This window comes from Capsicum annuum, chromosome 6 (assembly GCF_002878395.1).
Source record: "Capsicum annuum cultivar UCD-10X-F1 chromosome 6, UCD10Xv1.1, whole genome shotgun sequence".
NCBI lineage: Eukaryota > Viridiplantae > Streptophyta > Magnoliopsida > Solanales > Solanaceae > Capsicum > Capsicum annuum.
Genome location: NC_061116.1, coordinates 219,983,210 through 220,003,777, shown reverse-complemented (window position 1 = coordinate 220,003,777; position 20,568 = coordinate 219,983,210). Strand labels below are relative to the sequence as shown.

Sequence of the window (20,568 nt, the reverse complement as noted above, 5' to 3'; positions counted from 1 at the left end):
ACTAAGTCAACTTTTTGGCCATGTATGAAATTGTACACTACAACTGCATCATCTTTGTAATAGATACGGGATAGATAAATTTAATCATCTGCCAAACGTCTTTACCACACTTCCAAGAACAAGATAACTCCCAACAGGAACTTGGGAAGCCAAACGAAATATATACAGCAAATTAAGTAAATATAAATATATAACAGTTGCAAAAACAAGGTATACAATCTGTTATAATAAATATAACTTCAATTCAAAAGAACTCCTACACAATTTCAGTGATCTGAAGATCAGGGAATTGTTCAGCAGTAAAACATGACATTCTTCACATTCCGATGAATCTCAGGAAGTGGCCTGACTTCTGTCGCTCTCTGCTCCCTGGTTCCTCCCCCATCAGTGGTTGATCTTAAATCCGCATCATCCTCAATGTAGTAGCGAGCACGAAAGGCGGCAAGATGTGCATAGTAGGCAGGTGGCACTGCGTAAATAACCATAGCAACTTGAGAAGCAGAAACACACTGGAGAACTCAATAACTGTAAAGCTGGATAGACTAACCTAAGGAAACTGATCTTGTACACCTTGCATACCTGTGAGATGAACAAGATGTGGATTATATAATATTTAATATATATAAAAAGATATACTTCTTCCAAGTAAATAAAGTTAAAAATTTTACGTGTAGCACAGGTAGTTAGTAACATTCTGAATGGCATCTGCGGTGAAATTGTTCTCATCAAAGAGCACATGGTAATGTGCAGGACGACTGGTACCCTATTTCGAATAAAAACAAATGAGACCGTAAAGAACCGTACAACTGCTCATGAACCAATTTAACAAAATTACCTACCTTGATCCCTGCGTGGCTACACAAGTAAAAATCAAACTCGGTAGGATGGCAAATATGGGTATCTACCACAGTACCTATTTTGAAAAAGCAATAGCGGTTACACATCAGTGCAGCCACACACAGAAATATACATAAATGCTTCTATCAGGTATTTGGGGGAGATAAAAACCTGGCAAAATGTTTCCACTCTTGTCTGTGGTTTGACGATCATTATGCATAGCAGGGAATAGCCGTGTATGATGTCTCTTCTGCACTACCACAAAGGTAACTCGTGGCAAATAATCTTCTTGCAGGGATGTGCATGCCTAAAGAAAGGTGCATTAGGCGTGTAAGAGTGACCAAATTCAAGGTACTTGTGATGTAATCCATACCATCTCAGATGTATTACCATTAACAGTAACACCAGTTAACATACAAAATAAACTTGTGCCTTCATAGTCATGGGTCATCTATCAAAATTGTCTAATTTTTACATTATCGAGACACATAAAGTTGAAAAGATATAACAAACAGCATCCAGCAAAATGAAAATACAGAAAACACTAAGCCATTGTAAAGGACAACAGACACTATTGTATACCTTGCGAATTGCATCCATTTCGTCCAATAAAACCTGGTTGAATTGTCCTTCACTGACTCCATCTCTGTCATTTAACAGAGAAATTGATTGGCTAGTGTGTAAAAAGGGAATAGAAAATCTAACAAGACCAACTGAAACAAAAACTGACCTATAGAAGATAATTCTACCAGGCTTATGACCTGTCGATTTTTTGAACTCTTTCAGCAACTCCCTGAAAAAGAACTAATTGTAAGACGAAAACTTTGGCATGGAAGGCACAAGCATGGAACAAAATTAAGGACTCGAATACATAATCATTCCGCCGCGAACAATCCCTTTTTGAGGATCTTCCTTCTCTGTGTACAAGTCCATAATGATCTCTTTCCTATGGGGTTGTGCAGAAACAATGCCCCTATATGTAGTAATTTCAGGCCAATCCATTGATGCGACCACCTGCTCAAGAGAACACGCCGTGTTAGTTGAGCATGGAAGAGCCTTTTAGCTTTCAACAACAAATTTCAAAATAAGAGATGTGTTGAGTAATCTTCAGTATACAGCTGCTATAGAGGGACTAGAATCTTCTCCTGGTTGCGGATGTGTCACATCAGCACCAAAGACGATTGTGGGAATATCAGTGAGATAAGGTATTCTTCTTCTAACTGCCAGATCCAGAACAGAGTTTCTTCCACCCACCTGAAGGAAAAGTGCACAGCAAAATAAATAAATAAATAAGATGACAGCAAGTTTTTTGAAAACTCTGTTAGCAGCTTTGCAATATTAGCCATGACAAACCTTGACATTAATCTTTAGAGCAAGGTTTTCAAGATATTGCCTATTTGGCCTAAAAGCATTCTTTGGTTGGCAACATTGGGAAACAATTCCCAAATCTGTTTCGCACACACGCTTGATCGTTCCTGAAAAACAAGAAGTCACCAAACTAAATCAGCATGCAACTACCTGTTACATTTTCCTGGTATGTGCTCCCTATTGATAGTCAGTAAATCGACAATCTGGTAACACTCACCATAATGTCCAGGAACGTCGGGAACAACAATAATTAACAGCTGAAGGTAATTCACTGGATGCCCCCCCCTTGCTAGTTCTGTAGTAGACTCTCTGTGGATATCACCAAGAGTCTTTTCAACCAGCCTAGAGTGAGCTTGGCGGAACGGCACCAAAGGATTAGCACTGAAGGCCTAACACCAGACATAACAAGACAGAGCATCTGAATTGATAAACCCATGCAATTGAATAATTATGACAATAGAAATATATATCCTTACCATCCCTTTGTTACGGCACATATCGATCACTAGCCGGCTGAACGATGCTGGATCAACCTGTGGGGAGAAGCTAACACACGCCCATGTATCTACCCTGCCACCATTGATCATTTTCTAAACGGAAAAAAAAGTTAGGTTGAGCCTCAGGATCATTAACCATTCAATATGAAAGCTTTTGATGACACCGGAAAATAACCCCTTCTACTTTCATAATATAAACAAAACGCATTCCATTGACTTGAAAATATTAAGAACACGAAGCTAGAATAATATCAGGAATAAGTACCCATTTTTAGGAAAAGAACTTCTCATATGAATCCAGAATTACTCAAGGAGATAAGTGACTATTGAGATATTACCTTATCAATCATATTCCAGTGACCAACCCCAGGATCCACTGTTGAATGTTGCCCAGACCCATGATACTTTATCTGCAAGACAAATGATGATGTAGATGGTCAGCAGACATAGAATTAAAGATCTAATGAAAGCACCAAAGAACGCATAGTTAAAGGGAATACTGTTGGAGCTTGAAGAACCCGTGCATTGATGGTGGTGAGTTCATTTCTAACTCCAAGACCAAAATCTTCCACCATTGGGTCATGATTATAGTTGTTAGCTGCCACAATCTACAAGGCAAAAGAACCATCCAATCAAAAACCAAGATGTAAAAAGCATGTGTAACTATTTTCGACAAGGACCAGTCTCGTGTCCAATAGATCTGATGTGCACTTGCCTGCATAATGCCTCTTTCCCTTTCTTCAGGTCTTTGACACGTTGCCTTTAGCATCTCGGCGACCTGCCTGCCATTTAACACTTTTGTATACCTCTGTCCTTTCACAATTTTGCAAAGCTGAAGAAAAAAAACACAAGAAGAGAAAACTAGTACCCACAGAGAGAACAGCAACAGGAATGGTGGAAAATAAAATTAAAAGAAACGGAATGGTAATAAGAGTAAGTCACCTCCATAGGCAGATACACGGGCTTTGAATTGCTACCAGCCTGAAGCGCAGGCAGCAAAGGGTACTGGACTACAATATTGTACTTCTCTCGGAAGTAGTTCACAATGGATGTCATTCTTTCAGTACCATCAACAGAAAATCTTCATCAATTTGAAATTGTCAAAAACAATTAGTCATTCCTAGGAGAAAATAAAGTAATCCAAGAATAAAATTGTAACAGCAAACGTAAGAAAAGTGAAACTAATTAATAAAGCAACCACCATATAAGAAAAATCCTTTCAATCCAATCCCAGGAATATAAAAATTAAAAGAATACATTCGCTTGATAAGAAAGCTTATGAGCTCGTGAAGGTATAGTCTAACGGTCTTATATAAGTCAAGAGTCCCCAAATTAATAACATACGTTATATCCCTCACTGGTTGATTAGACAACCCTGTGATTTTGTAGCGTCTGACACCTTGATGATTCGCCTCCACCTTAACACCTTTCAGAACCTTTCTGACCTGGAAAAAATAGTGGAAAGAATGAAAGTTTAGAAAGAAATTCAGATAAGTAGAATAAACATCTAAAAAGCATTGCATATTGATCAAAGGACATTAGAAACACTATCATCCTACAAATCTTCAAAAAACATACTTCAGGGGCTTAAATTGTGGTGGTAAACCGTAATCAGAGCATAGACAACAGAAAATAAGTAAATCCTCAAGTACCTTCGCACGGTCCTGATCAGCTAACCCCCTATGAGGATCCCTTAGATTCAAGTACTGCCTTATAAAATCAATGACATATAATGGCTCATAGAATGCTCTGGCTGACATATCTGTGGCATAGCAGCAGGGCAAGAAACATGTTAGAGAAAGTTAACCAGTTAGTTTTAACGAAGCAAAAATAAAAAATTAAGACACCAAACACAAAATTTAAAATCCCCATCCCCGACTGTGTTGCAGGTCTATACCTATATTCAGAGAGAGCCCCATCTGAGTTGGTCGAAGACTCTGATAATACCCTTTCCAGTATTCCAGCCCCTCAGGAAGTCTCCCAAATCCGAAACTCTTGTCGAAAAAAGACCGTCCCGCTACTACATAACTGCAGTTATAAGCGTTTGAGGTGTCTTAATTATCATATCATTCAAATGGGAAAAGGGGAAAAAAAGAAGACGATCAGAGAGGAACATACTCCACTGATGGCTTTGACCGCAGCACCACATCCAAAGCCTGAATAGTTTCATGTGGGGCATCAGACTGCCTACTTTGCAAGAACTCCTTCAAATGGTGAATATCAACTTTGGCAGCAAACTTAATGGAGACCTTAAACTGCCTTTCCCTCCTGGAAAGAAAAAACAGCGCGCAACTAAGTCCATAAAAAAAAACAATATAAATAAATAAATAAAGAAATAAAAACAAGACTCAGGTAAATCATCAAAAAACAATTAATCTACAGTTCAAGCAAGACAAATAGTAGTTCTTAGAAACTTCAAGCAAACTTACCTTGCTCCACCATCATCATCAATAAGTTTGACAACAAATTCCTTGGAGGCAAATGGGAGCGGCCCAGCAGTGTAAGCACTCTTTCTACCATCATATGCTAACCTCAGATTACCCAAGTGTGAAACTTTATAATCTGCATCCAGCTGATTGATGATGTTTCTGCACACTTTCTTTGACAGAACTTCAGGAGTGATTGTAACCTGAAAATTCAAAAGTGATTAATAAAGGACAACTTCACCATTACTGTAACAAACTCTACTTGTGATCCATCATTACACACATTTTAAAAGCAGACATTGCTATACCTTAAAAACAACATTGTTGTGACAATACTAAAATTTTAAACAACTAAAAATTTCAGACAAACTTCTACATCGTATAGAAATGAAAAAATAAAATTGTACATGCTTAAAAAAGTTAATTAGTGACATTAATTAGAGGGTATATATTACTTACACAAATTTCTCTTAAGACTAGAGATAGTTGAAACCCCAATTGAACAGAAGGGTAATTTTAAGAAACTAATTAATAATTAATATTCAAGGACTGAAACCTCCATTAGACAACAACAACAAACCCAGTGTATTCCCACATAGTGAGGTCTGAGGGTAAGATGTACGCAGTCCATACCTCTACCTCAAAGAAGTAGAAAGGTTGTTTCCGATAGACCCTAAATAAGAAACCTCCATTAGAGGGAACTAATAATGATTCTGAAAAAAAATAGCCAATATAAAGAATCATTCATTTTGGATCATAAAAAAATGTCAAAATCAATTTATTCCGAATAGGAGTAAGTACTAATACCAACATTACACACACACACATAGTAGGTATGAGCATATGAATAATAACGCACAAACAGAACACACATATGCCGTACATATATATACATAAACTTTGTGTTCACACATAAATAAATAAATAGATAGAGACATGAAGACACTTACAAAAATAACCCACATCACAAAAATGTATATATACATATATGAATATACAGATGATTCAGTTATATGATACATATGTGTACATATATAAACTTAAAAAGCCACAGATATGTATAAACACAAACAGAGAGTGAGGGATAAGAACTGATATACTTATACACACACGCACCAAATGTGTGTGTATATATAGAAAAAAGCACACATAATAATAATAATACAGTTAAAAATTACTTACATCGTAGTGGTGTAGATCTCGATCAGCAACCTGAACGAGAAAGTGGTTAGCCCTCACAACACACTTCCACCCGGACGAACCAAAACCCGGTCTCCGCGGAACCCGAATGGCTTTAGATGATGCCGGCAGTGGCCTTGGGGCACTAGGACCCGCTTCCGAATGTTGCACAGCCACAGGCTGAGCCGCCGTAGGCGAAGGAGGAGGCTGTGTAGATGTTGAAGCTTGAAGCGAAAGCTTCTGTTCAACCTCACGGCTCAACGATGGTCCCGCCGCTGACGACGGTCCCGCCATTGACGAAGATCGCTGCTGTTGATACGGCGGAGACGTGAATCCTGGTGATCCTCCACTGTAACCACCGCCGCCTCCTCCTCCACTGTAGCCGCTTCCTCCTCCGCTGTAACCGCCTCCTCCTCGACCACGACCACCAGGAGCAGACGGCCAGCCTCCGCCACTACCACCAGCACGGCCACCGGAAGGAGACGGTGCTCGGCCACCACGACCACCGGAAGACGGCGGTGTTCGACCACCACCGCCTCTACCGCCACCAGAAGCACCGCCTCGGTAACCACGACCACGTCCACGTTCTGACATTGTTAGCAAGAGAGTAAAATAGAGCAAACAAGGGAGGAATTTTCAGTGTACAATTACACTGTGCACTGAAGAAGTGGAGAAGACCTTGGTCATTTTTCACTTTATATAGGAGGAAAAGACACAAGTATTTACCCACTAGTCCTCCACTAAAACCTTAATTAGTTTTAAGTCCACGAGGTAACTTCCCTTTTTTATTTAGGGATTGTTTGGAAGGAGGAATGAGAATAATAATTTTGTGACAAAATATATGGTTATTTTATTTTTTGTTTATATTAGAGATGTTAATTAGTTTTGAAATCATTTATGGAATAAATTACCTCATGTAAATAAGGAAATAATTAATTTTGTCCAATAATTTTATCCTATCTTTAGTACCGAATGATCCCTTAGAAATTCAAGTTCATTGAATTTATTGAAGACACTTAAAGTTGAAAACATCTTTCACTTAGATATCTCTACTACGATTTTTATCGTTCAAATACCGATAACAACGTTCGATTGTGTTATTTTAACACTTTTTGTTGACTCGATTAACTGCGTAAAGAGTACGCAATACACTTATCGATGACATGTCAAAATAGCAAATTAAATAAAGATGCGTGGATGTAAATTATATTATTTTTATTATAAAACACTTGTAACAGGGACCACCGATTGTGTTATTTTAATACTTTTTGTTGACTTGATTAACTGCGTAAAGAGTACATAATGTCCTTGTCAATGACACGTCAAAACAGCAAATCAAATAAAAACGTGTGGATCTAATTTGCATTACGATCTGACAATGTCATTTTGACTTTTTCTTTAGCGACTCAACCAGATATTTAAAGAGTGAAATTGTCGTCATGACACTTTAAGACAATAAATTAAGTGAAGACCTGTAGTAAAAAAAAAATATGACAACAAAAAATTTAAAAAATCCCTAAACCTTCCAATTCAGTCCATCCTTCCCGCATCTAACGAAACTCCATATATTTTTCATCGAAAAATATAAAGCTTTTAGAAAAAAGAATTTGTCAGACTTTTTAAAATCTTTTAGATTTGTCTTATTACTAGTACTAGTTTAACCGTACATGTCTCGCATGTGTAACTTTTGATTAATTACATATTTTTTACGTATTTAAAACTTCTGAAATTTTGATATTTTTGTTAAATTTTTTTTATTCGGACATTTTTATATTTATTTCTAAATTTTTAAAATCAAATTTAGTTGATTTAGAATTTCTAAGCTAATAAAAATAGTGTTGTGAGAGGGGTTCTTGGTGGCTAACATATTGAACTCGGTGGCCAGAGAGATGGCTATGTCAGTAGAGATATGATTAATCTTATTATTAAAGTTGTTATCATTTCTGTTTAGCCAAATAATCCAGAGACAGTGTGAGAAGAGAGTATCCCCGGTAAGCCAACAATTGAAGGCTTTTCCTTTGAGGTTCTGCCAAGCAATTTTCCAATTAGCCTCAGACATGTTCGACCAAATTTGTATGGATTTGAACAGAGCTTTGTGGAAGAGTTCAGCCCAAAAATGAGTAGCATTTGGGCATTATTTGGGCATTGACAGGAGCAAAGGAAGGTCTCTTTCGCCTACGAGCATTTGTACGAAGAAAGAAGTCTCGTACAAAGGGTTGGAAAGAAGGCTTTTACCTTATTTCAAGTGGGTTAGTGCGTATTTGTTCGGACGGAGGCGGACAATGAAAAGACAGAAAGGAGCGAATGATGTCAACCAACTCGACAAAGACATTCAGAAAATTTCAGAAATAGCAACTCTGTAGCCTTAATTATAACTTTTTATAGCAACAGTTTCATAATTACGAAAAATAGCAAATTGTATTTGTATTTAAGTAAAATGTTGCTATATAAATACATATACAAATATATATGTATTACTCATAAATACATATGCACAACTGAAAAATACATATTCTTCTATTACTATAAAGTGGGTAAAATATTACTACTTTTGCTATGTAATTTTGAAAAAGTATTGATATTTATTATAATTATATTATTAAGTATGCTAGTTTCAGTAATTTTTTCCTTAAAAACTATGTGGTTGATGGCTTCTTCTTGATCTTGGCATAAGTGACATTGGGGAGGTGGGGGGTGGAAAGACTAATGTGACTTAGGTAGGCATTGGTACGGAGCTTATCGTGGAGCAATAACCAGAGAAAGATTTTGGTCTTATTAGGGGTATATTTGCTTTCCACACCAATTTGAAGTTCCTTCAGGTGGGATGACTTTCCCCTAGTACAAAAAAATAATGTATGATTCAACAATTTATTTTAAAAAATAATAAATTTTTAAGAATATAAAATAAATAATCTCTTTTCAAATCTTATCAAATTTATTTTTAATTGTTTTAGATCAATAAAGAAAGGTTAATCTTCTAATTTTTTATATTACACATATATAATAAATTGGAAGAGAAATTTGCTGTAAATATATTACATTTTAAAAAATATTGCATGTCGGACAACAAAAAATAAATTAATTTTCTTGTTCATTCGCATTTAAAGAAAGATGGAAGTTCCAGATAAATAATTTTACATATATTATGAAGTGAAAATATATATAATATAAAACAGTTTACAAAATTAGTTACAAATTCAAATAAATGTCTTCCTGGCATATAAATAAACTAAATATAAGATTTTGTAATATAACTAAATATATTGAATATATTTTTTTTTTTAGAAAAAACTTACAACTCTTTAGAATATATGTGAAGTTAATCAAAATGACTTTAGTGTAATCTTTTTGATACGAGAGGAGTTAAAGTTCAAAGAATCTTTTAATCACACATATATCATAAAGTGAAAAAAGTATATTGTAAAATGTATGATCATTTTAGGATACAATCAAGTACAATGAATATAGTACAATTTAGTGACAAATCCTTGTTGCCTTCTTACTAATAAAAAAAATGTAAAAGGTGGTACATTATTATTAAACTTTTGACAATGTAAATTAAATCTTTTTTGTTCGTCTAACTCTTAATTTTATTTTATTTTATTTCCTATTAGTTCATACATTGGAGTGGTTATTATTTAAAGAAACTTTTAATTACACATATATTATAAATTGAAAAATATATCGTGCAATGTATTATATCTTAGGAAACACGATAGTCAAACAAAATGACTATAGTATAATTTGGTAAAAAAACTTGAATAAATGTTTTTCTAGTACAAAAAGAAATGCATGATTAAGTTATTTATTGAATATATATTAAATTTTAATGGTAAAAATTAAATCTTCGTATTTCAAGTTTAATCTTAAATTTGTTTATTTATTTTTTGGTTAACTCACATCGATGAAAAGCTGAACTTTAAGATTTTTTTTTTAATTATACATACATTATAAAGTGAAAAAATACACAATAAAATGTATAACATTTTATAAAAAATTTTACAAATTTTTATTGTATGCCTTCCTAAATCATTAAAAAAAATGGTAACTTAATTAAAAATATTAATTTATTTTTAAAAATAATATACAATTCTTTCGAAAAAATGCATAGTCAAGCAAAATGACTATTGTATAATTTAGTAACAAATTCTTACTAAATGCCTTCCTAATACTTTAAAAAAGGATGTAAGATTTGATAACACTGTCATCAAATTTCTGACAATGTAAATTAATATTTTTTTAGTCTGATCCTTGATTTTATTTTATTTTAATTTAATAGATTTGAATTTTATTAAAGTTCAATTTTGTTGAACTAGTTCATTAATTTGGATTACAAATGATAATCCCGTGCTATTGAATTCGAAATCTCATCTTGTTTTATAAGCTAAATTTAGTATCATGTGTCAAATGATATAGCATGTCGAGTCAATAAAAAAATCAATAGTATCATATCAGGTGTCAAATTGTCAAAGTATGCCTAGTCAAATGAAAATTATCAGGTGTACAAGTGACATATTCAACTAATGAAATATGATTGTATTGCCTTTAATTTGGTTGGTCGAAAAGAGTTGCATTTATAGCAACTTTTTTGTCCTACAAGTATAAGTAGGAGTCTCATAATTTAAAAAAAGACATTAGAATTTTAACAAGAAGTTAGAGAGAGAGCTCATGGATCAAACATTGCTCTACAGGCTATAAATCAAGCATTCAAACACCAAAGTTAAAATAAAATTTAAGATCAAACTCAAGAACCCTTAATTTTAAGTTTATCAAGATTCAACATCATGTTTAAAAAATTTTAAATTTATATTAAAAAAATAAATTCATAGAGATTATAGCATTCATATATTTAAAATTAATGCTATAATTATTATTTTCTCGACACAAATTTTAGTTTCTACAATATCTTTCAAATGGATAAAACAAATGTAAGATTAAGTGGTCTAATTTAAAATATTATGATTACAGAAGTAAGAATTAAGTCTTCTCTCTCCTAGTCTGGTCCTTATTTTTTCTCCTCCCTTATTCATATGTAAGTTTGAACTTCCATTTTTTTTCTTAATTGCATATATCATAAATTGAAATATATATATTATAAAATACATAAAAATTTAGGAAATATTTTGAGTCAAACAAAATAACTATAATGTAATTCAATGAGAAATACATAACTAGTACTTTACAAATATAGAAAAAAGAAATTATCAAATTAAGTAATTTAATTAAAACATAAAATTTTTAATTGGTAAAATATATATATACATATATATATATATATATATATATATATTAATTTGAATATGAAATCTTAGTAGTTTAAATTATTGACTACCTAAATATTATCTTGTTGGTGACTATTTGATTCGACACACTTCAATCCACTTGCCCATTTCTCCTTCTCCTATCCATAATCTTTAAAATCTAGACAATGTTCTTAGGGGACGTTTGGTTGAGAACAAATTATTCCCAGATAATTAATTTCAAGATTAATTTTATAAAATTATTTATCCCACTATATATATGTGATAAATTATCTCATCACTAAGACATAAATGGTGGGCATAATTTCTTAACTAACTTATCCCATTAATCAAACATGGGATAATATAATTCCACAATTTATTATAAGACTATTATAACTGATATATCTCACATCAAACGATCCCTTAATAAAGTAAAATAAAGATTGATCATGTTAGAATAAAACCAGCATTTAACCAAAGTTAATTAGAAAAAAATATTACTCCATTCATTGTTGGGGGAAATTTTGGATTTTGAGTTAAATAGAGAAGTATAAATGATTTACACCCAAATATTAAGGTGCAAATAGCAAAGAATATTAAAGTAGTAGTTCTTGCTCCCCAAGTATATGATTATTTGCTTTTCAGTTTATGTGCTGACCTGTCACTCTCTGCCACAAGCCGCGTTCGCGACTTTGCACGCTGAACAGTGGGCCCGCTTCAATTATTTTTCTTTAATTTTTTTTTATATAGAAAATTCGTATTAAGTTAAAATCAGATAAATAAATTAAAATAACTAGAGTAATTAAAACTCTTCAAATGATGTATGATTAATTGTTAGCTCAATCATGAGTTATTACGAGTATTAATAGTATTGTAGTTCTTCAAACTTAGATGTCCATTATTTTGGACACAAATTCAAATAAAATAATGTCGTCTTTTCTCATTATTTTTCATTTAAGCTTATAAAAAAAATATAATTATTATTTTCATTTTTTTTTAGCGTCAGTCGTTAATTACTTACTTTTCGAATCATTTTGAAAGTCATAATAGCAACAACAATTAATAAGAATAATGTGTTAAAATTGTTATATTGTTATTAAATTTTTCTTATTAACGTGCTAAGTAGAGATACAATGAGTAAAAATGAATGAAGTAAGTATAAATATTTAAATGATTCTTTTAACTTCACTTTAAATATTTCTTTTTTCAATCTACAATTTAAATTTAAATATTCACCATTGCTGAAACCATTACATGTTCTGAAAAGTTTCGAAGAATTTTTGAAGAAATAAATTAAAAAAAATTGGGATGTTTTTTGGTTTTTCGAATGTCTAGTAATAACTGTACTTCTGTATCGAAGATAAAGACAAAATCAGTTTTGCTTACGAGGATTCGAGTGGGGCCCTGTCCACATAAAGCAAACGGACCCATCAATTATCTTATCTGACTTGTTTTTTCGTATAATTAATTGTTTTTTAAATTATCCAGTTGATTTATGCTTAAAAATTTGAAAAAAAATAAAAACTTCTTCTAAAATACTAATCCTTTTCCAGAACTGTTTTTAAATCGTGCAAACCGCAAAAAAAGACGTTTTTATTGGCGTTTAATTGATAAATAATAAATAATGCCCCATTCATCTAAATTTTATTGACATGGTTGAAATTTTAACAGTCAACTAAATAAATTTTGATCGAATTTTTTTTATATCTTTTAAATATTTAAAATTGTTAATTATTATCATTAATAACACTCTACTATTTTATATATAGTTTTGAAATATATAAATTATAGCATTTTTATGAATGAATTCCATGAGTTACAATTTTAATCGTGCCACATAATTTGATATGGGAGGATACCCCTATTTTCTTCTCAAAAACATAAAAGTATTTACGAAATGTTCTATCTTGAAAATTTTGAAGCAAATGCAGCCTTATGTTACATCCTTAGTGTGATTTATTTTTAACCGAACTAAGATTTATAATATTAATTTAAGTTATACTCTATATAATAGCTAAATCAAAATCAATCAAATAGTAATAACTATTGAACTTTTTAAATGTTTCATAAATATGACTGTGTCAGATATTAATTGCCCAAGCAGAGCTTTATTTATATCTTTCATTAGTACGTTATTATGGTGATACGAAGAGTTAAACAACTCTCTTTTTCGGAAAATAATAAATTTGTAAAATATGAGTATACGAGTAATGACATTTTATATAATGTAGTAATAAATAATTTTCGAAACTTAAAAAAAATTGTATGCATTCTATCAAAGTATAAATACAATAGACTATTTATGTTTTCGAAGTCAAGTTCATAAAAAATTGTAAAGAAGGTGTGAAAAATACTGAAGTTTGCGGGGATTCTATGATTCCTAAACTTTTATCGTATTTAACTGACATATATTTGTATCTTATCAAATATTTTTTTCTTATGCATTCAATATACGTAAAGTATACATAGTAATTCAAATATCAAATATATATTAATTAAGTATGTTAAAAAATAATTTAGGTGATTCATAGAACCTCCCGTCTTCAAAAATACTTATACGTAGGAAGAAAGGGCTGTGAGTGGGAGTTTATTTATGGTTTCCAACTTCCAAGGCAAGATGATGATGAAAAGCAATTATTTGGATGTTGGGGGATTATCAGCGAAAAAGTAGCGAACCGTCAATCAGTTTCGGGTCCCACGCGCCCTCTCTCTCTATGTCCAGTTTTCCCATCCATTTTCTTAGCACCTGACTTTGCTGATCTAACTAACTGCCACGTGTCCGATAGTATTTGGTAGTAGATTTTCAGGTAGTAGTTTTGACCGGTACTCCCTCAGTCTCATTTTATGTGTCGCTATTTGACCAGACAAGGAATTTAAGTAATAAGGGAATACTTGATAATATTTATCAAATTATCCTTTATCAAAAAATATGTTGCTATCTTTTTTTTAATTAAGTGGGTCCATGAAGGGTAAATGCGTAATTGTGTTTTTAAATATTTACCAAATAAAAAAATATGACATTCTTTTTGAGATAGACTAAAAAGGAAATGATGACACATAAAGTAGGACGGAGGAAGAAATATTTGAATGAATATTAAAAAAAATAAGAAATATGATTCATATTTATAAGTTTTAGAAATTATTAAAATTAATCTTAAGTTTGTATTATCAAAAATAAGAAATAAGTCTTAACATTTGCTTAAAAGTTGAGAAACAAAAGAAAATTAAATATATTAAGATTTTATTTGTACAAGATGTATATGATATGTCTAATGAAAAAAATATATTTGTAAATTATAATTATAGATGTATAAAGCAGTCAACATAATCCAATATTCATTTATATATATAACAAAATATAAGTTGTATTCTTATATACATGCACATATTAGCAGAAGCGGAGTCAGAATTTGAGATCTGTGGGTTTGGTCTCAAGCTAAACTATAATAACCGTCAAACTAACTAAAAAATAGCGACATTTAATATGTTTAAAAAGGCATGAACAACGTAAACACTATTTAAGTGTTTATGTTTTTTTTTGAAAAAAAAAAAACTCTAAAAAATCTATAATTATATTTTGGAGTAAAAAAATTTATTTTTTTTAACTTTTTTCAGTTTTAAGCATATATATATATATATATATATATATATATATATATATATATATATTTAGTACAAGGTATTGCTTTTTTACTTTTTTCAAATATAAGATTTATGTTTTTCAAAAAGATATATATACTTGAAAAAGGGAAAAATCCGTTTGAAGCAAAAAGAATAAAGAAATTAAAAGAATGTTAAAAAATGGGGTTCGCACCCACACTCCCTGAGTCGCAAGCATTTAAAGCCTGCATATTAACCAATGAACCATCTTCTGGTTATTTGCCTGCATATATAATGCTGATCTTTTAATACAATTAGCGGATCTACGTAAAAGTTATTGCGTTCGTCCGACCCCCCGTCTCACACTGTAGCTCTGCCCCTGCGCATTAGTTGGGTCAATAACAATGCATGCTTTTATAAAAAATAAAAGTTTGGTGTAGAATTTGAACTTTTAAAAAGTCCTCAAAAATAAAATTTGACCTAAATATTTTTTTTGTTTTAATTTTGAGGAATTAAATTATTTACCAAATAATAATAAATTATATGGCTAAACATTATTTGACAAACAATGAATCATTTTCCATTTTAATCTACAACAAACTTTCATACTTTGGAACACAAATACACAATGTACTAGTGAGGAAAGTTAAAAAAAAAATGCTAATAATACTAGTATATTTTATCTTTTTAAATAAGGAAACTTTGTAAGTATTAAAATGATCTTCTTTGATACGTAGATAGCTGACTGAGGAAAAATAGTTTTGTCACTTTAAAACTTTAGAATGGAAATTTGATTGTTTTATGACAAAGAATTTCTATTTGACCTTGACTTAATAGCCACTTTTTACTTTTTTCTTTTTTACTTTTTCTCTCTTTTGTTCTCTATGCTCAGCTTTTCTCAAGAGTATCAACCAGGAAGTTTCTTAAAGCTTCTCATCGAAGCTACCCATACACTATAAGTATTACTCAAAACTATGTTATAAACTAATAATAAAGAATAAAGAAGAAGAGTAGAGAGAATAGAGAAAGTGATTTTTATTTCTTCTTTTGAGGGATAATTTACAATGAAGTAAACTCTTCTATCTATAAGGGGAATTTGTACTAGTTTCACACTTAAAGACAAATACACCAAATCTTGATAGATATCAACTGGATCTTATTAGATCTTGATAGACATTCACTATAATGTAAATACATTTATTACACTCTCGCTTGAATGTCTAGATAGACATTCACTATAATGTAAATACACTTATAACACTTCCCCTTGAATGTCTAGATAGATAATGTGCCTCATTAAAACCTTACTAGAAAAAATTCAGTAGAAAAAAAAATCTAGTGAAGGAAAAAGAGTACACATTTCTAACAATATGCATATTGGCTGCCTCATTAAAAACCTTACAAGAAAACCCAGTGGGACAAAACCTCGTAAGGGAAAAAGAGTACATCGCGTATTAACCCCCCTTAATGAGAACATCCTTGAACCTTTGCATCCCGATCTTGTGCACCATCTTCTTAAAAGTTGTAATTAGAGAAGACTTGGTGAATAATCAACCACATTTTCACTTGAACGAAACTGTTGCACGTTAATATCACCATTTTTTCGTAGCTCATGTATGTAGAAAAGCTTTGATGAAGTGTGTTTCGTTCTATCTCCTTTTATGAATGCTCCATTAAGATATGCTATGCATGGTGTATTATCTCCGTATAAAATTGTGGGAAGATTATTGTCATATTTCACACCACATTTTTCTCGAATGAGATGTATCATAGACCTCAACCATACACATTCTCGACTTGATTCATGAGTAACTATTATCTCAGCATGATTCGATGAAGTAGCTATGATAGACTGGTTTGTATATCTCCAACATATTGCAGTACCACCAAATATGAACACATAACCTATTTGAGATTGAGCTTTATGTAGGTTAGATAAATATCCAAAATCAGCATGGCCAATAAGATCAGGACTGCAAACTTGCTAACAAATTAACTAAAAAAAAAGGTTATATTAGGCCTTGTAATATTTGCAAGATACATTAGTGCATCAATCGCACTAAGATATGATACTTCATAACCAAGGAGTTCCTCATTCTTTTCTTGAGGTCAGAATGGATCCTTATTCAATTTTTGCTTGTTTTTCATTTAAGTAAATATTCTATTGCTTTTGAAAACTCTCCATGAGTTTCAATGATACTCAAATCATCAAATTATATCTTACGAAGCTAATAAAAAGTTTTTCAGAAACTTTATATGCTTCAGGCATTTTGAATCCTTTAGGGATTTTCATATGGATGTTTGTCAAGTAACAATATCCAACATGTCAAGTGTGACATCTTCAAGTGTTTGGACTTCAAATCCAATAAGTTTTATGCTTACCAAAATGCATCCTTTCAGGTCACTTGATAAATATTTCTACGCCAGCATGCTTAAATTAACATAAAATTTAGATCCTCATAATCTTTTACAATATTGCGCCAATATTGTATCAAAGATATCATCGATGATTTTTTATTTTGTATCGATTCACAATGCGACATAACATTTTGAGATCTTATCACTTCATTATTTTCAGGTACCTAAACATCTCATAAGGTTTCATGAAGTGTTATGTCATAGGCTCTTCAAGAGCACATTGCCTTCTTATCATGATTATTTGCTCCTTATCCTATTCAAGAATTATTTCATTTGAAACCGATTGGTCAATCATGCTTCACGCATGCTTAGACTTTATCCTTTAAGGTCACAAAATAGGAGCATTTGCAGCTAAATATGAGATACTTTCGGCATTTGACTTGAATTATCTTTTGAATGAGGATTTGATAATAATTCCTAACATATTTCATAGCTGCTTATAATCTCTCCTTTATGTTAGAAAAACTAACATACATCCTCCATCTTCTTTGAGGAATCCATCTTTGTGCATCATGGTATATTTATTAATCGTATACCGCACATCAAAACTATTAGATGGAATAATTCGTTCCTGGCCTTAAACCAATTTAGAGGGAATAAATAATCATAATATATTGATCTAATGCATACAAGTGCTATTGTATGCAATATATCATAGTTCATACCAATACATGAAACTTTGTTCTCATTAGTAATGGTTCAACTATTTATGGAAGGCATTCAATGTTAAACCATTAGCATCAAGATGAATTATCTCGATAGTACAATCTGAAAATTATGCTCAATTTATATTGAACAAGTAACTTTATGAATGACAAACATAAGTTGACCATAAATGTACATATGATCATCTTATTGATGCATCTTTTCAACATATCGCATGATAGGTGAACGAGCTCATATTCACCTTTTATTCTTTTCAAATTTTGAGGAATCCAATCCCAAAATTAGTTGGTCCAACCAACTTATCATGAGAACAAGGAACATTAAAGTTCATGAAGAATTTTCTAATTCTTCTATATATGTTCAATACTCAGTATGCACATCTTCGGGATATCACAATCGTTCATGTCAACTTATGAACTTTTAATGTAGTAAACTCTAAGTATACCATGATATGTGTTTTTGCTTTAGTAAATTTCAGATTTACTAGAATAAATTTCAGATTTACTACATCAGAAGTAGATTTAAAAATTATTCAACCTCTTTCGGAGGTGAGTTGTGATACAATCACAATCAAGTGGACATTTGCATTAATAAGTTTCTCATTCCTCAGGAATGGAATATAATCGTGCCTTAAGCCTATCAAATTATGATAGCTTGTAACCTCTTTCAAGATTTTGCTACTTCAGAAGCAAATCGAAGCATACATATCATGTAGAAAATTTTTCTCAAATATATCTTATAACCATATAGCGTGTGAAAATATCAACATTTTTTATGAACACTATCATATTGTCTCTCCACGTTCATATTCGTGCATTCAATCACCTGTCTTCTTTCAGACATATTACACACTGCTACCACATACACCTTAAGAATGAAGTAAGTGGTCATATTTCAGACTTATCATATATTGCTACCACATTCACTTCATGGAATAGAGCATATTCAATGGGTCGAATTTCATGACTTTTCATTAAACACCCATTATTTTGCCTTAACCATCATAATATCATCAATATGGTGTATTAAGATTCAAACTCAACATCTTATCCATATAAAAACGTCTTAGGCATGAATCGATGGGACTTGAACCCAACATATTATCATTCTTTTTGATAATATTATTTTTGAGGAATAAATTTAAAATATAAATGGTTCCAAATCAATAATTTTTTCTCAAATCCAATAATAATTATATTAGTAATAGCAAAAGAAAGCTAACATAAAGAATTACTAACCTTGAAATCGTTCAGATTTATAATCTCACCTTGTTTGGCGAGTCTCATGCTGATAACGTGTTATAAACTAATAAAGAATAAAGAAGAAGAGTAAAGAGAATAGAGAGAGTGATTCTTTCTTGAAGATGATTTACAATGAAGAAGCCCTTCTATTTATAGGGGGAATTTGCCCCTTATTTCACACTAAAAGACAAATACAACAAATCCTGATAGATATCAACTAGATCTTATTATATCTTGATAGACATTCACTATAATGTAAATATATTCATAATAAAAAGAATATATAACAAATTATATCAAACATTTTCCAGGTAGTTGCAAAGGAAAGAAAACTATTTGGGCCATTTATTTTATTTTACTTAAAATTGGAATAATTTTCTTGAAATATGAAATTAATACGATTCATTTTAGTGGGAAATGTTTTAAAGAAATCTTAACAAATAATCTAATAATTCTGTTATACCGAAACAGTACTCTCTTTGTTCCATGATGATTAATTTTACTTACTATCATTTGAATAGTAAAAAGATATTTTCTTTGATCATAATTTTTTTAAATATTTTAATTGTTAATTATTAAGTGCTTTTCATTTAGTTCTTAAATATGTACATTGTATTTTTAAAAGATAAAAATTCTATGTTCAGATTCATACCGAATATCAATAGTTGGTTTGATGCTTATATTCAAAATCAAAACATTCTTTTTTAGACCCCCAAAAAAAGTAACTATTACGCCTTTTTTTTTTTTTTTGACAAATCGTATAGCTTTACAATTTAATTGGCTAAAACCATCAAAAAAGAAATGTGGTAAAACTTTACCTACATCCCTGATCACAACAAATCATATCAATTTATTATGGTTAAGTGTTTCACTTAGATATAAATATATTCCTAAGAGTTTAGGTGCATTATTTATCATTTATATATACTATCTATTAATTTAGTGCAATTATTGATCGAACGTAGTAACTTTTCACAAGTAGCAAAGGTGCATGTATGAAATAGATGAAAATAATGGGGTTAAAAGACTTAATTTTTTAATTAATGCTTCAGACATTGTAATTAATTTTACTAAGGTCATCATTAGAATTGAG

General features: G+C 31.3%; 1 protein-coding gene across 1 annotated transcript; it reads right to left on the bottom strand.

The window, feature by feature from the left end:
- Positions 1-51: 51 nt before the first annotated feature.
- Positions 52-6,986, bottom strand: LOC107875623 (protein argonaute 5). The gene is made up of 22 exons (XM_016722407.2): positions 6,311-6,986; positions 5,132-5,331; positions 4,821-4,970; positions 4,600-4,730; positions 4,355-4,464; positions 4,047-4,147; positions 3,645-3,783; positions 3,418-3,534; positions 3,203-3,310; positions 3,041-3,112; positions 2,682-2,795; positions 2,423-2,594; positions 2,191-2,312; positions 1,954-2,091; positions 1,709-1,851; positions 1,568-1,630; positions 1,420-1,483; positions 1,009-1,144; positions 840-913; positions 669-763; positions 548-579; positions 52-469 (listed from the first exon to the last, which is right to left on the bottom strand). Exons 1-22 carry the CDS (start codon positions 6,899-6,901, stop codon positions 294-296), a joined length of 3,048 nt encoding a protein of 1,015 aa, XP_016577893.1. The 5' UTR covers positions 6,902-6,986; the 3' UTR covers positions 52-293.
- Between the last annotated feature and the right edge of the window lie 13,582 nt (positions 6,987-20,568).